Genomic DNA, 17,269 nt, shown 5'->3' with positions numbered 1-17,269 from the left:
CAGCACGAGCAGGGCAGAACTAGTTTAACACACAACACCACAACTCAGACATAATTAGGAAAGAAGTTGGGCTAAAAAGTATATACTTTATGTGTATATATATATACATATATATATGATAGTTCTTCTGTAGTTTGGAATTTGTCATCTAGCAACAAATCTTTCCTGACAATGAGCCAGCTGAGACTCAACAAACTGAACTATTCAACAGGCTTTACACCTTCTGCAGTGGAACAGAAATTCTCAAAAATATCTTAAATGATACAGCACTTCATAAGCTTTCACAACAGACCACAGAGCAGCAAAATTAAGTCAGCAGGTGGGGTAAGAGATAATTCAGTAGAATTAAATGAACTGGTAATAAGGTGGTACAAATAAACTTTTTGGTGGTGGGAGGGGTAGGGCTGATGCTGAAACTCCATCACCCTTTAAAAAAAAAACAACACAAACACACTAAAAGAAAATCAGTAGTCCTTTATGAAATTTACCCTGCAATGAGACTCCGCTGCAGATGAGACTTTAAGATTCTCAGAAATATAGCCTAAAGGAGGTTTTAAGCAGGAAGATAAAAAACAGGTATGAGAAGGACAGGTAGCCTGTGTTACAGGTATGTTCATTAGGACAGGCAGAGACATCCTTTTAAAGGTCTATATCCGACCATTCTCCCTCCTGGGATTAGTCCCACCAACTGAACAAGAGCACTTACAAGAGCAAGGACTATTTACACAGAGGTGATCCTCGTCCCCTGTGTGTCCCCAGGTATTTGTTCATTTGCTCTGCTGTATGTAATACTATCTTTTACAATGTGGGTTATTTCTTGTAAAATACCCCCTATATAACTGGATGGATTAACACTGTGGTTTCCACCAGTTTCTCAGCTGCTCATTGTGGAGGTTTTGACTGGCAGCTGACAGACCATTTGTTTCAGTAACTGTGCTGGTCTCTAAGCTTAAAGACACTGATGATTAAAAAGCCAAAGCTGTTCACCTATTGTAACCCTCTTCAACTAAACACATTATCAGATTTAGATAAAATATTCTCAACACCTTCATGTCCTTATGGAAAAAGGGAGCTTCTTGAAACACATGAGTAGTTTTGTCTGGGAAATCTTTGCTTCCTCTTTGTCATTCAATGCTAATAGTTTCACTGAGCATCCCTACGATGCTCACCAACAGCAGATGCCCAAAAACTAACTGCTATGTCAAAGACTGCAACTTCTTATATAAAACAATTTTACCATGTAAGTGGTTTACTATCATATTCTGCTTTCTTCACTCTTAACAGTGTAGTCCAAAACAATTTCCACTAAACAGCCACAAATTTCAGAGTATTTTTGAATGCTGTATTATAAGCAGCATCATGTTTTCACAGTTAATTTCATTAATCTTATCAGCTCACCCATTAGAAAACTGAAAGACATACATGCTAAGTGAGTCACAAATTACCTGGAACCACTGGTTCCATTCACATCTTGTTTGTATGAAGAAGTACTGAAGCAGAATTTTTTAACAGCATAGGTTATTTAATGCGAAGTGAGTCATGCAGAGGACCCTGTACGTAATATATATTTAATTTGTAGATTGCTACTGAAGGAAAAAAGAAAATAAAAATGAGAAGCCTGAAATTCTACTCTGCTTCACAAATTTTGTGGCTTTGGTTCAATAACAGTGGACACCATGAGACAAAGTCTTAGTCATGCAATTTTGGTTTTGTATAAATGTTTATCCAGAAGCAAAAGAGTAGTCCCATTACAGTGCCTGAGGAACTTATCTTTGCATAACTGGGTCCCCAACATGAAGCATGTTAGCAGAAGAGTAAGTTCTGTTCTCAAAATTTAAGAAATAAGCTGTTACAAATCTCTTGCCATCTCATCTGAAGTGGGATATATATCAGATTTTTATCCCTCATAAAACCTGCAGCCAGCGGACAAAATAATCCGTGGGGATTTTTAGTGGGAAAGCCTCACTAAACTTGCCACTCCTACCTTTTGCAGTTTTCCTCTGTGCTACCATCGGGCTAAACTCTGCACTGCTCCTCAGCTGAATTCTCCTGTGATGACACCAGTCACACGGAGGGCACACCAGTTCTGGCCATTTCACCTACCATCTATCCCCTAGAGAGTTCAGCGAACGGTCTGCTTCTCTTGCTGTTCAGCACACAATCCAAATGACCGCTGCCTATGATCTTCAAAGTAAAAATACAAATAATCTCATTTGCAGATACTCCCACGCTGCAGAATTTACTCATGTTAGATTGCAAACGTGATGCTTCAGGAAAGAGGACTTCAAGGAAACCACTGCTACAGTCTCTTGTACATGCAGAGGGACAACCAAAATGGCTGCATTTTCTTCTTTAACCCAATTTACCAGGTTTACTGGGTACTTCACACAGGTGTCAATTAGGCTCCCTAGGACAGTCTGCAAAGACGTGACACACCACAGCCTGCGAAGGCTTCCAAATACAGATCTTGAAAGGAATTGAAAAAACAAACCAAAAAACCAACAAACAACACACTTGCTTATCTGATGGTTATGCCCACTTTTTCATTGCTGTTTTCTTTCGGGATAAACTTTTCACATCAGTTTATGGAAATTACTGCTCCCCAAAATTACATTGTTAAAACACGAGCAAGGAGCTGGGGAAAGGGGACACACCTGTGATCAAACAGATGTATGGAAAAAGGTGGTGTAACTAAGATCTTTATCTACTATACATTTATTCAAAAGGACAAGTTTCTGGATACTTTAAATTCACAACTGCAAAATGGCATTGTCTGACCTAATCACAAAGCTGTATGGTAAACATCCCACAGCAAGTCAAACACATTATATATGGGACTGCTTTAACGTAGCATTATTCAAAACTATACAGCCTCAAAAATAGCCTACAGTATGTGGCACATAGGTGACAGGCTTCTAGCTAAAGAATGCATTTTATCAAAATAAAGATGAATGAGATCCCAAAACACTCATCGGGTGATTTTCTTATAAGCAATAAAATCTGTTACGTGGCATTTCAAAAGTTTTCTCTTTGAGGCACAAAAATAAATGCAGAAACTAGGACTTGTTAAGAGTGAAGAAAATGTTTTCCACAATATATCTAGAGCTTCTTCCAGGCCAAATCATTTTGTGTTAGCATTTTGGTAACTGAATCAAATACATGAAAGCAAACAGCACAGTGAAATAAATTAGAAATAAAGAGCAGAGTATTTAAAACTAGCAGACATACAGAAGGACTGAAAATTACCCCATTAAATTTCTTCGTAAAACCAAAATGAGTAGCACAGACCAAAACAAAAAAATTACATGAGTTAATCATTAAATAAATGTACCACGCAAATTAGATACAGGAAAAATAGTAATGGTAAAATGCCATATACTGATGTTGCACAAAACTGCCTTTTTTGCAAGAATAAGCCTTGGGTCTAGGTTTGTTTACATCTTCAACAGATGTATGCATAACATTCATGAAAGTTACCAATTCCACTGAATCAGAAAGAACTGCACATAAAAGTGATAGAAAAAAAAGGAAATAATTTAGTGCCTTCAAAGCTCCAGGATAATGATGAAAGAGGAATGAAGTACCTAGCTTCTAAAGAATCATAACAACATAGTGAAAGTAAAGAAGAGAAGCAACAATGTTCAAAGTTATTTAAAACACTTGTCAGAAATAAAGAAATACAATCTCGGTTTGTGAGACACTAGTTAGAAGACCAACAGTTTGGTATTCCTACACAAAACCATCACATTAGAGAGGAAAAAACCAACCAAACAAAACCCACACTTAACAGATGACCTTCATGCCAAGTCCAACAAACCATGCATATGGAATGGTGTTGTGGGCACCAAGATACGGAGAATTGAACTAAAAAGCTGAAAATAGGAAAAAGTTGTATAAAAAGAACAGACTAAAAAATAGCTTGAAGAAAGTGGAAAGCAACGGAAATACACAGCTAGAACCAGTGCATGCACGTAAATTCCAAATTACAAAGACAATGAGGAATATGTAAAATGGCACAAAACATGGCTTGGAATACTGCCATGAGGTTACAAAAAAGAACTACTAAACATCATGTAAATACTCCCATCAATGAGATGTAATTAATCCTTGAAAGGAAGCCTAATTGTTTAGAACATATATAAAACCTCACTGGCTAAGACAGTATTAAAATGCACAAGTTTACTACCCTGCTTTAGCAAGCAGATGGACCAGATAACCCAAGTAATTTTTTGATCCCTAAGTCCTATGATGATGTTCAGAAGATCTGACAGGCTCATGCACAGTACCCTGCAGTCCTACAAGTATGTGAGAGCAAGTACAGTAAAAAGACATTGACATCAATTATGAAGACCAGCACAAAAATATATATACTCCACAACCTCTTTGTAAGGCTACATTTGTTTTGTTATGTTTTTTTAAAGGCACCTCATCCCCTAGCTATTGCCAGCTTTAAAAAAAAAAAAAAAATAATAATCACTTTTCAGTTTGAGCAAGCGCTCAATAGTGAGAAGGAAACATCTTTCAATTCACATTTGAACAGCCACTTCTTACATTCCAATTGTAATCAGAATGACAGTCTTTAAAAACAAGCATGCTGGCCTATTAGTTTTATGTACAGCAATTTAAACAACTGTAACTACATATCATATTGTGTAAGCAAAAGCACAACATTCATTTCATACTCACACCATTATCCTTTGTATACATAAACTCAAGAGAACTCTTAATACCAAAACATTAAAACGCACCCATGGAGTCTTCCCTTACTAGACACATTTAATACATGTTTACAATATATATACACATATATAATATACATAACTTTTAGAATTTTTCAAATAAATCTTTGTAATTTCCTCTTCAAAAAGAAATAAAATAATGACACTGAAAGAATATGAGTCAAGTACACAGAACTCTCAAAGCCGAATGCTCAGTTTTGCAGCCAAGTTTCCCCTTTCCATCATAACCAAAACACTTTATAAAAACTAAATAATCTGAATTACTATTGTAGTCATCTTTTTCATGGTAAAAGTTCTAATCTCATCTATGGAAATATATTGCATATCAATATCATGAAGGGACATATCTGAATATTCTGAGCAATAAAAGGTATTCCAGGATATTTTAGCAGTAAATATAATGTGTTGCAGGCTCAAGTAGCACAGGTCACCCTTTCATTCTAAATAATACAGTTGATTTAAACTCTGAGATCAGCTTCGAATGTGGTCCCATTCCCAAATGCCACTCTAAAAACAACACAGTCAAACTCTATGTTGGTATCTTTCAATGATTCAATGATTCCTTTTTAAAAAGTGTCAGTTTAAAGGTAAAGATTTATTCATCAATTTCCAGTCTTAAGCTTAGGCTGGTATGTGGAAGACTTGCACTGGGTTCTTTCCTATTCACATCAGCATCAGAAACCATCTGTAGCAGAAATTCTGCCTTCCCACTAGGAAAACACCAACTTCAGGCTTATGAGCAGCAGTGACTCTGATGATGACACAGAAAAGAATCCACTCACCTTCCTTTAAGAAGGGATAAAAGACTAAAAGATTGCATTAGATGTCATTCAAATCAACAGAGAAGCTCTGAATACATAAACAAATCACATCTGTTGAGTAATTACAAGAAGCACTCATTCTTCAGGCTGTGAAATGGCTCTGTGAACGGCACAGAGTATTGTAAATCACCTCCCCCACACACCTGCCGAGCAGGACAGGACATTAACATTGGCATAGTCAGCAGGATACTCTGTGAGAAGCAGTTCAGAGGTTGTTTTTTTAAGGGGATAACGGTCAGAATGTCAGATAAAGAAGAACTGATTTTTGGTTGAAGCCAAAATCTCCAGCTGAGGGTCATGGCAATCGAGGAAATGCCTGACGTTGACTGCTCCCTATTATTAGATTTGTTGAAGAGTTATAAGGCTTCCCTGACCCTGAGGAGGGTAAGCAGGGCTGAGGAACACTGGCAGTTCCCGCAACTGTGGCAGGAAGAATAAAGGACTTGGCAAAAGAAAATCGAACAAAACCTGGAAAGGGAAAAGATGTGATTTGTACTATGTTAGGGGCAACCTTAATAGCCACCCAGAAAGATAAGCATAATATTAAGCAAATTGAAAAAGAACCTAATGAGACTCTACTAGAATTGATTCCTTGATATGCAGGACAATCTCCTCAATCAGGGAAGTCATGTCTCATTACCACTGGAAAGGTCTAAAAGAAGCCAGGACTGAGTTACTTTCCAACCCTAAACTTAAAACCACTCATTAAAACTCTCACCATAAAGGCAATACCTTGTAGTGCCACTGAATTGGCTAAGTTACAGGAAAAACATAGCACGCAGGTAAACTGAAACAAAATATGTATGGAGGGGATTGGATGGGATAGGTTAAAGCTCTCAGAAGAAGCAGCAGCTCAGGGATACTGGGGCCTGTGGGTATTTCTAACAGTAGATGATATTAGGAAACCCTGGTACCTGGCCCTGTGAGTGGCATATTGGGGAGAAGAACTAGATCCATAGAACAGGGAAACCCCACATCCACACCTACCCTTGGTCTGGGTCAGTTACTGAAAGCATACAGAAAGCAGTCTGCCTTCAGTTAATGCATGACAGACTGCTTATACCTCAGCAACCTTCCCCCATGTTGCTTATGGCTAATCCTGATGACTCCTCTGATTAGAGGACTAGATGATTCTTTAAAACTTTATGCTGTGGCCTTTGTAGCAGATATGGGAGTCCAAATGTCAGCTCTAAATGCTGAGGCAGCAAAGCAGAGTGGCTGTGTGACAAAAAACAAATACAAGTTTTTGATGCGTTAGGATACTCTAAACACCAACCCACAGCTTGGATAAAATATTAGTTACTTGATGACTCCACTCCTCCAGACACTATCCTGATACTGGGCATGTTCCCCACCAGTATACTGGGGCTAGTTCTATTAAAAGGAAAAGCTCAGATGGATTCTAAGGGGAACAAATGGAGATTTCTTCTTTGCAATTCGCTCCCAAACTTCCCTCATCCAAGACTGTAAATGTAAAGCTGCACCACTTACCACTGGGTCCAAGAGAAGGGATCCCCCCAGTCATGTCATCCAAACCCACCCACTTTACAATTCTCCCATATGGCCAGTTCGTAAACCAAATGGAAAGTGGCAACTGACCATTGACTATCGCTGCCTGAATGCAAACACCGGCCCCCTCACTGCTGTATCTACAATACAGGAGCAAAGTAAAAAGGAATTGCAATACACTTTGGGACTTTAGGTTTTCTGGAGACTAAGACCCCAAGACCCAGGGAGGTCTGTTTGACTCTGGAATGTGATGACAAAAGTGAACAATATGTGGCATGTCCACAACTTACGGCACTTTGCCATTAGGCTCCCCACATCCTTCCCAAGAACAGAGAACCAGATGATCCTAAGAACCCCTCATACTATCCACGCCAACCAGTACTGGTGGACATGCCACCAGTTGGAGAAGTTCCCTTGGTTCTGAAAGGACCCAGTTCTTCTTTGTTTCCTATTGCAGGTAGAGGAATCTACTGAATTACGAAGTCCACTTCAAGCATCTGTGTTACTGTTAGGTTCCTGTTGATTGTATAGTCCTTAGTTTAAAAACTAGTAACTTTAAAGTATGTATATAGGTTTGCTGCAATCACTACCTTGTGTGATTTGTCTTGTGTACATAAGAATTGCAATGAGAGGATTCCCCCACTTAGTGTGGGATTTGTACGAATATGGAATAGGACCAATCGAAGTACCTGTGTAACTCTTCCAACCTCCTCGGAGCAGGGCTTGAGATCTTTTGTAACACCAATCTGACTCATAACTAACAAACAGACAGCCTCATGTCCTTCTTTCTCCAGTTTGGAAATTCAAGGACCACACATATTGAGGGCTGACCATCTTTTGGTCAAGGGCAAGGTGGAAACAACTGAATGCTCTGGAGAAAATTTTTCTCTGGGATTACCTAACACCCATTTTGCCTGTTACGAGGAAACTGATAATGATTTATGGGGACAAAACCTTCCCTCCCTGACATTCACACAGAACATATGTAACGCCTCACTTCGTTCTTGAGCATCTTGTGATTGAGCAAACTGTCAGGGAGGCAGAACAAAGTCATGCTCCACGAAGGTGGGGGTATTTTCCTGTGTTGGCTGCCCTAAGGCTGTGGATATCAACTGCTTAGGCAACAAACAGCCTGGAGACAGTGCTACAAGGCACTGAGCCTGCACTCGTCAAAGCACAAACTTAAGTGGATGTGGGGGCTTACCACATACCCCTACCACCATGAGGAACTTTCCAGAATAGCACACAACTCATGGGCAAGCGTGCAGATGAATCTGTGGGAGGAGTCCAAGGAACCTGATCCTGTAAAAAGGCAATCATTCTTCAGTCGTGTGGTGTGCTTCTCCACCCTGGACTTCAGCTGACTCATTGACTAAAAGCACTTCAACTCGCTGACCGAGAAGATGTCACTAGATCCATGGGGTGGTGAACCTATCTCTCTGTTCTGTCTTCTCCTTTCCTTTCTCCTTTTCTCCCTCTACTTTGGATCTTTTATAAGAATAAGAACTTGCCAAGACTTTTGTTCCTCCTGACACAGTTTAGGGAAGTTTTACAATAAAATGAGTTCTTTCATTTTCAACCTCTGGAGTGCCTGTGGTTTCTCTCACAAACCACACAGGGTATTGTAAAAGGTCACCTCCCCCACACACCCGCTAAGTAAGATGGGACACAGATAACTTAATCAATGGCATGATACGCTTAGTGAAGCGGACAAGTTAAAAAGCTGCAGAAATGGTGAAGCTGGGAAATACTCCTAGAAGTAGCAAAATATCTCAACTTGACAAAACTTTGTATAGTTCCCACCTACTGCACTAATAGGACTCATACAAAGCATCAGGTATAGGCTTAATCTTCAAAAGAAGTATTTCACTGTTACCCTTAATGCCCAGAATGATACCCTTTTTTTAACAGGAACGGAAAGAGGAGATGAACGTTTGATAGATAAGTTGTAGGACAGCTTTTTCAGAAAGCTTTGTGATAATTTCTTCTGCCAGATCTCCAAGAATAAACAGCATTATAAATCTGAATAAGTTAAATCTGCTACTACAGTATATACAGACTGCTTCAGTCTGTTGTTAATTGGGAATAGACTAAAGGCTCAGCTTCTAGCTACATGCTAATACAGTTTTAAAAAAAAATATATACTTTTTTTTGCAAACTAAATAATTCCTGTATAACACAGTAGATGCAACAGAAACGTTACTGCATTTTAATTTATGTTAGTAATTTGCTTTCCTTTAACTGCATTTATCTTAGGCTAGCAGCCACGTGGCTGAGATTAACTATCCATTACTGGTGTCTGAACAAGATCTACTTTATTAATACCAAAGGGATGACAAAGTGCCTCTCACATGCCACAGAAATGAGCATATGAAATGACACTTTTTCCAGGTGATTTAAGTACATTAAGATTCCTCAATGAGCAGCATCCTAGGAAGTTTCCCTCTTTTCCTACTCCCTGATGCAATTAGACCCCTTTTTTCCAGTACTCCATTTTATTAATAAGATAATACATAGACCTAGTTTCACCCAAGGCCTGCCTGGACGAAAATTCACACCCTCTGAAATAAAAGCATTTCTTTTGATTTTTAAGTAGTTGAAACTGAGAGTTTCCAAGCTCTCAGCACCAGCTGAGCTCACAGAAACCAGAACAAACTTCAATTTAGAAAACAGCACCCTGCAAAACTAAACACTTACAAACATTCTCTGAATTACAGGGCAGGGTAAGAAGACTCACACCCTCCTCTTCTCTTTTGTGCAGCTGGTTAAATATATACAAAGCTAGAGTTGAAAGGGAAGCACTCTGTCATACAAACACTTTAGCCAGGGCATCTGCTCCTGCACTGGCAATATAACATTTGGAGGGGTGGAATGCCACATCATGAATGGACTCATCAAATTTTTTACGATGAGCAGTAAATTCCTGGATGCAGGTCTTGCTTTCAAGATTCCACAAGCGAATTGAACAGTCATGACCTAAAGAAAGGGTAAACAGTTTTCTTTATAATTGTCAGGTCTGCCAACATTATGAGAAAAAGAAAATGAAATCTGAATGTACTTACTGCCAGACATCAAATACAAGCCATTAGGATCAACAGCTAAACTTGTAACTGCATCTAAGTGAGCTACCATGGAGTGGATCAGTTTTCCTTTGGAAAAAAGAAAAAAGAAAAATAATATTATTTTGGTAATTTTAGGTTATTTTCTGCAATCCACTTTGTTATCTGTATTCACTGCTTAAACCCTAACACAGCTCCTATTATAAATACAAGACCTTGTCCCATTACTGAATCATTAAAATTATGCAGTAAGTCATTCTTTTAATCATTTACAGGCCCAGGAGAGCCACAGTACCAATATCACTAGTTCTGTTAGATCTTTGTTTTATGTCTGCAAAACCACCATGAAGCCACAATCACTGTGCATGTTAAATATCTGCCTCTTAAATAAATTAAAAGAATTCAAGAGTAAGATCTTGACTGGGAAGAAGGGCAGGGGCTGAGTGTACTAATAAACAATGGATATAAGAATATAGGAAAATTTAGTCAACTCATGATGAATGTTTTATTACAACTTATTACAATTACAGGAATGAGTTCATGTTAAAAATATTAGATCATGGGTCAAATGTGAGGGTTTCATTGCAGGAGATACTTAAACAGGAAAAAAAAAAGAAGAGTACCCATTTTCTCTACTATTTTTTTCCAAAAATACATCATCAAACAGAACAGCTATTTCAGCTTTTTTCGCAGCTTTTATTGGTTCTTTCTTATTTTAAAATACAAACTTAAAATCAACAAGGATATTGAAAGATCTAAATTTAAGATAGCATGATCTGTCACAAACTAAAGATTATTATGATTTGATACCTGATTGATTATACCATTCCTAACAAAAAGTCTTTTAAACCCCAAGAAATTTATAACTAGACATCTCAGTGTGACTCTCACTACAAAAGCAAAAAACTGTTATAAGGTGTCCAGCTGTGTCTGCAGAAGTGAGAGAACTGAAGAAACACAGTGGATCAAAGTGAGAATAATGCCTACAAGGGAACTTCTACCTCCTAGGTATCAGGCAGAGTTCCTGGAAGCACTAAATGAGTGCCAGAGCTTCCTGCCCTCAGATCAAAATAACAGAGGACACAACAAAATAAACAGAAAAACATTTAAGATTTTAAAAAAGCTGCCATTTATGTTAAAAACTGGTAACCCCCATACACAAGGCATTTTAAAAGAGAATGACACAGCTTCCTTATCACTGTGCCAATAAAGTTTTAAGTAGGCTGCCAATCTTTGGGCTCTACTGGTGCTGAGAGTTATCCTATTTGAGACTAGGGAATTCTTAACATCCCTCAGCATTTATGTAAACAATATTAATCATAATGAAATTCTGTTTACATTTGATGTTGTGCAGCCACTATGACTAGCACCTGCTGAAGAGAGCATACCTGTATTGTTGTCGTAGAATTTGATGTGTCTGTCTTCATGGGCAGTGATACTAATCGGAAGAGTTGGATGGCTGATGACTCTGTTTATCTGACATGAGGAACTGACTGCTAAGAAAAAACCCACATATCCCAATACATGTAAATTGCTAAGTTCTTTGAAAGATTGCTACTAAGAAATAATTATGCAATCAAACTTATTTGCAAAATAATTCTTACCTTTATGTAATGGGAACTCTCAGCTAGAACCTTCTGTAATGTGGTTTACTTTAAAATACTTTCCAAATTACACACACACACAGAGGCATACATAAGCCATATCTATGAGTGTGAATAGGAACAAGTAAGGTCCAACTTTTAGCCATGGTGTTAGATGGCTGCACCAGGCAAGAACATGAAGCCAAAAACTGAGTAAAAATACCTTATGTGAACTTCCCTACCTCCACATTCCTCTTGTCAAGCCCAACTTTTTTCATAACACACAGCCAATAAAATAAAATTAACACTGCAGGCAGTATGTTTCCAAGCAAACAAGATTCCATCTCTCATTCTCACAAACCAAAACCCACCTACTATTATCTAATACACATGGATTAAAATTGTTATTGAAGAAAAGAATGCTAGACTATTCATATGAGAGCAACTTTTGCTAGACTTCAAGAATCCTGAAATATCATATATATATACACATACACACACCACACAAAAATTACAGGAGTTTTTTGATTAGAAATCTAGGCATTGCTGTGATGCAGAGAGTAGTGCAAGAACAGTCTTAAGAGGCACAGATTACCACAAAAACACAAATAGCCACACTGCAGAACATCAAAATATGGTTATCTTCCTTCATGTGGGAGTTGACTATATTTAGTTAAACTGCTGCCAAAGAACACTCATACTGTCTAATTTAAATTCTTACTAAAATAAACAAAATACTACTGCACAATCACTTGCTAGTAAGGTAGTAAAGACTTAAATTTACATCCTTCTATAAAAACCTGAACCGTCAAATAGTGTCAGCATCCACAGGACACTTAACAATTATGAAAGTGTAAATTAAGGAAAAACCACATTCATATTAAGAAACCCACCTAAAATTACTAAGAGGAAATGAGACTGCATTACAACCTGCTATCCTCACAGTTTTAACATCCCAAGCACAGTGAAGCTTATATATAGTGGAGGAGAAATGGGGAAGAACAAAGGTAACTTCCTTCCACTGAATAGAGAGAACTGATTTAGGACTGTTCTTTCAGACAGGGACAAATACGTGGGTTAAAAGAAAAAGAAATCCTATACAGTAAAGAGTTATACAACAAAGGGAGATGGCACTTTCCATTCCCTTTCATTAAATGAGAGTCATTTAACTATTTTAAAACAGACAACCGAAGCCAACAAGAAGGGCTTACTCCCTTTAAAAAAAAATAATAGTAGAACTGAGTGACATAAAACTTTTAGATGGAAGAATTATCAAAATTTTTAAAAAGACTGAAATCTTTCATTGTTACCAGGTTACCATTTTGGCCTGAATATGAAACCTCATGTTTCAGCTCATTCTGGTCTCTATCATACTGCCAGTTTCCTCTAAAACTTTTGATATTGGCCTCTGCCCTGATTCAAAGCATTATACAGGTGAATAGTCTTCCACTGAAGCTTTGCTTTTCTCATACAGTGAAAACTTCAACTAAAGCTCAACTGCAAATGAGCTAAAAGTGTATATATAACTCAGAAGAGGGATACAAAAATAAAAGAGGAAAAATAAAAATAAAAAAAGAATACATGCACACACTTCCACATTTTTAACAAATTCAGCTTTAGATTTTCCTGATATTACCTCTATCTTGCAATTCTGGACTAAAGAGAGAATGGAAATCTTGAAGCTGCTAAGATCACTGGGCTGTATTAGAGACCTGCACTTTTCCTTGTGCTACTGTTCCTGAAAGAGGAATTCAGATAGTGTGGGTTTGCTTCTTCTACCTTCTTTCAAAATTATGTGCACTCTTCTGAGATACCCACAAGGTCTGTTGTAGTAGTAGTACTTCACTGTTACATCTCAAATACAGCCTGTAACATAATTCATGTTATAATTTAGCACAACACTGCCTATTTGTTCCTTAACACCAAAAATACTACCAACAGTATCAACCTTAAACAAGCAATTTTTTGGGGGACTGGTTTTTAATTCAATACATACTAGTATCCATACTGGACTCCAGGGTAAGAATTCGCTGCCGTGTCTCCATGTTAAAAATGCAAGTGTGTCCACTGTTAAATGATGCTACCATCAGACTTGGGTCACTGCTCACAAGATCTACTGATGAAGGGATTCCCATTTCTGGAAAAAAATGTAGATAATCTTTTCATAATATTTACTTGGTGTAGAGAAAACAACAGAAAAGCCCAGCAAAACAAACAAACAAAAAACCCCACCCAGTAAGCACTTTAATATCAAAAGGTCTATATCAAATATCTATGAAAAGAAATGTTGCTATATTATGCCAATCTAAAGACTGCCCACTTTAATCACTATTGTAATCCTATTTCTCTGACATGCATATCAACAACGTTTTTCACTAAGATGCTGCATCTGGAACTGCTGCTGGACAAAAATCTATTTTGAAACTAAGAGTAAGAACTCTCTGCCTCCTTTTCCTTCCTTTAACTGTAAAGGCAATTCTCAAACACAGCTCCATTGCATCAAGTAAAAGGGTGTGAAACTGAAGTGGTAAAACTACTGGCAGGACAGATGATTAACATTATTGTTAACCTGGGCAAATTCAGATCTTAAAAAATACCCAAAGCTTTCCAGATGCAAAGTTTATAAGCTGATACTGTCAGCATGGAAAGTTACATGAATACAAAATAAACTCATATTATAAAGCCTCATCCATCCTGCCTGTTATGGTATACTTCCAATCTCTTTACACTCTAGCTATCACAACACTACAGGACAGAAGGCCAAATCAGCAGAGCTTAGGTATAGGAAATATCACTTCAAATTTTTCTCCTCGACTGTCCTGTTCACCACATGCTATGTGAAAGAAAAGTGGCTGCAACAAATGCCAGAAGGAAGATGAGGAAGAGGTGGAGAGCGAGACACTGAAAGTTAAGCAAGTTAATGTCCATAGATCCATGTAACACAAGAATATCATCACCTCTCTCTAAATCTGAGATTCATGGGAGAAACATCTCTCTTGTACACACAGCCTCAGCAATGTTGCTCAGGAATGGTGGTACATATCTACAGTACTTCAGAAACAGCCCAAAGGATTTGTGAGAGATGAGAAGAAAATGCGTATTTTTTGAAGTGACCTTTTCTACCACTGCCATGCCTGATTACCTCCAACTTCCTGGTAAGCCTACAGTGGTTAATCTAAAGGATTTACGTGACAACTGCTAGCTTTTTCAGAGTTTCAAAGCTCTCCATAAGCCATAGGAAAGCTCAGTTTCAAAGGAGGACCCCTGAATTTCAACAACTGGGTTTCATTCCAGTTGAATGAAAGGCAAGACTGCTTCCCCTGTCCCCTTAATTTAATAATTAACAGACAAATAAAAAAGAAACAAATAAACAAACAGAAACCCAGAACATACAGACAAAACGGACTACCAGTGAGTTTTCAAAGTAGACAAGTAGACAATCTAGCAGCAAACCAGCTGTGTTTTTCACAGACCCTGCAAACCTTTTGAAACACAGTTCTGCAAGAACTAAAATGCATGAAACGTTTCTATTTTGCTTAGTCTATTTCAGCACATGGCACATGCAATGGCAAATCTGACAAGGTTTACACCATAATTCAGTAAGACAGTTCAGTTATGCTGAAGTTTATTTTGATCAAAGTTGTTCTGAAGGGCCAAGGAACTGACTCCGTTCATGGGTTGCCTTTAGGACCATCAGCTCTAAGAGATCCTAGCAATGTCAACAGGCTCATTCTAGAACACTTAAGACAGTGACTTCAAGAAAAAAGGCTCTAAACAATAAGATTTTGATTTTTGCATGACATTTCAGTAACTAAATCCAAAGGAGTAAGTTTTTTCAACTACTAGTGTTTAAGATGACTAGGTTATTGCAATTTAGTTAACGCACAAACTCAGAAATTCAACTGGAATCCCTCTGTTAGAGGCACAAGGAAGGAATCTGGAAGGTACAATGACAATGGCCAGAGCTGAAGCACTGGCTACTCCAAACCTCTTTTGAGGGAAGAGAAGGCTTTTTATTATGAACAAATCAAAAGCAAGAGCTTAATGGAAACTCAGTTTGAATGAGACCGACAGAGTTAATATACTATACTCCACAGTTCTACTAACATCAGCAGATTATCTGCAGTTGGCTTTTAGATGTATGTCATCATTCCACTGCATGTAGGTATCCATTCCACTGGTGCCAAAGAAGGACCCAAATTTACTCTTCCCCCAAAACAATCATAAAGATAAAAAATCCAGCAAGAGCAAGAATTTCTATTCCATAGCAAAAAACTATGGCAGTCTGCACAGTGATGCTCATGAACTTCAAGGTAGGGCAATTTTCTGTACCTTGATTATCATTAAATATATTGAGAGCTGGAGCAATTTCTGTAGCTTTCCATAGACGTATAGTGCCGTCTGCTGAACAGGAGAGCAGACGCTGGTGTGCTCCACTGTAAACCAGACCCCACACCGCATCTGTATGGCCCACAAAAGCACCTCTTAGAACAGAAGGATCTGTGAAAAAAACACAGCAAAACACATTTCAAAATAAGATTTGAATTAAATCAATAGCTGTACCTTGTTGTTGTTCATGGATCAACCTTAAAAAGCCAACCATAAAAACAAAACAAAAGAAAACAAAAACCCCAAGACCAGTATAATTACACAGGTCACATCATAACAATACAGAACTCTCAGTTATGAATTTCATCATCATACATGGCATTCACTTATCCAATTTAAAACTAATGGAACAAACCAATGTTTCAGCAGAAGGGACAGTATCAAACTTGGCAAAATACTCCTGGATTTTAAAGTTCACTTTCAAACAACCATTAATGGCACATCAGTTCCTTTCTTCCAAAAGCCACCTTTAAGGAAAACTGCATCTGAAGCTACAAGGACTGCACATTAAAACACACATTTGCTGGTCAGCCAAGTAGCAGGTTTAGTCCTGTACTTTTTCAACCCAGCATCAATATTAAAACAAAAATTTACTTAAAGTGATTGAAGTCAACATTATCTTTTCAAAGAAGCAAGTCATACTGTTTTAGCCACATAACATTAATGCCACTAAATATATCATTTCACTGGTGTGTGTGACAGCAACGTACCGTAAGAGTCATAGGGGTCAATGTTTGGGTTAGTTGTATTCCAGCCATGGATGAGGCCATCTGTTCCCCCACTATAACACTGTTCTCCATTACTGCTCATCACCACACAGAGCACTGGTCCACTGGAAGAAAGTCCCGCAAAAGAAACACTGCTTATTAATGTTTTCGTTATATGTAAAGCAATGTCAACAAACTGTTAAAATTTCCCTGTTAGATACAATTCACTTGCTGCATGGACTGCAACAAAAATACTGCACAGTTAGATCATATGTTACAACACTTCCCACAGAAAAACCTTTGTGATATTTGATAACGTATCTGCAACTTGGACAATTTAATCATTGTGCACATGAAATATGATAAGTGTCACACTTTCAAATACAGGCTGTGTTATTTTGCGTAAACAGCTTTTTTCCCCTTTTTTAAAGATGTAAGGCTCCTTCGTGAAATGAGTTCAGT

The 17,269-nt window shown here is 37.9% G+C and overlaps 1 protein-coding gene across 5 annotated transcripts in view; it reads right to left on the bottom strand.

Annotated features, from left to right (window-relative positions):
• Positions 1-9,203: 9,203 nt before the first annotated feature.
• Positions 9,204-17,269, bottom strand: part of STRN (striatin) — a 62,703-nt gene continuing 54,637 nt past the window's right edge. For 3 of the 5 annotated variants that reach the window (XM_061471067.1, XM_061471070.1, XM_061471069.1), the window contains 6 exons: positions 16,811-16,932; positions 16,044-16,211; positions 13,708-13,848; positions 11,517-11,624; positions 10,132-10,218; positions 9,204-10,045 (listed from right to left, as the gene is read on the bottom strand). In XM_061471067.1, coding sequence (XP_061327051.1) covers positions 9,876-10,045; positions 10,132-10,218; positions 11,517-11,624; positions 13,708-13,848; positions 16,044-16,211; positions 16,811-16,932 — 796 coding nt within the window. In that variant the 3' untranslated portion in view covers positions 9,204-9,875. Of the gene's footprint in view, positions 10,046-10,131; positions 10,219-11,516; positions 11,625-13,299; positions 13,450-13,707; positions 13,849-16,043; positions 16,212-16,810; positions 16,933-17,269 lie in introns of those variants that run through there. The other 2 variants (XM_061471068.1, XM_061471071.1) reach the window with 2 other exon arrangements.

This window comes from Pezoporus flaviventris, unplaced genomic scaffold (genome assembly GCF_033815535.1).
Source record: "Pezoporus flaviventris isolate CSIRO_AGI_PZ_B2104156 unplaced genomic scaffold, CSIRO_AGI_Pfla_v1 ptg000066l, whole genome shotgun sequence".
Taxonomy (NCBI): Eukaryota; Metazoa; Chordata; class Aves; order Psittaciformes; family Psittacidae; genus Pezoporus; species Pezoporus flaviventris.
The sequence above is the reverse complement of the archived record's forward strand: the minus strand, read 5'-3'. Positions and strand labels throughout refer to the sequence as shown.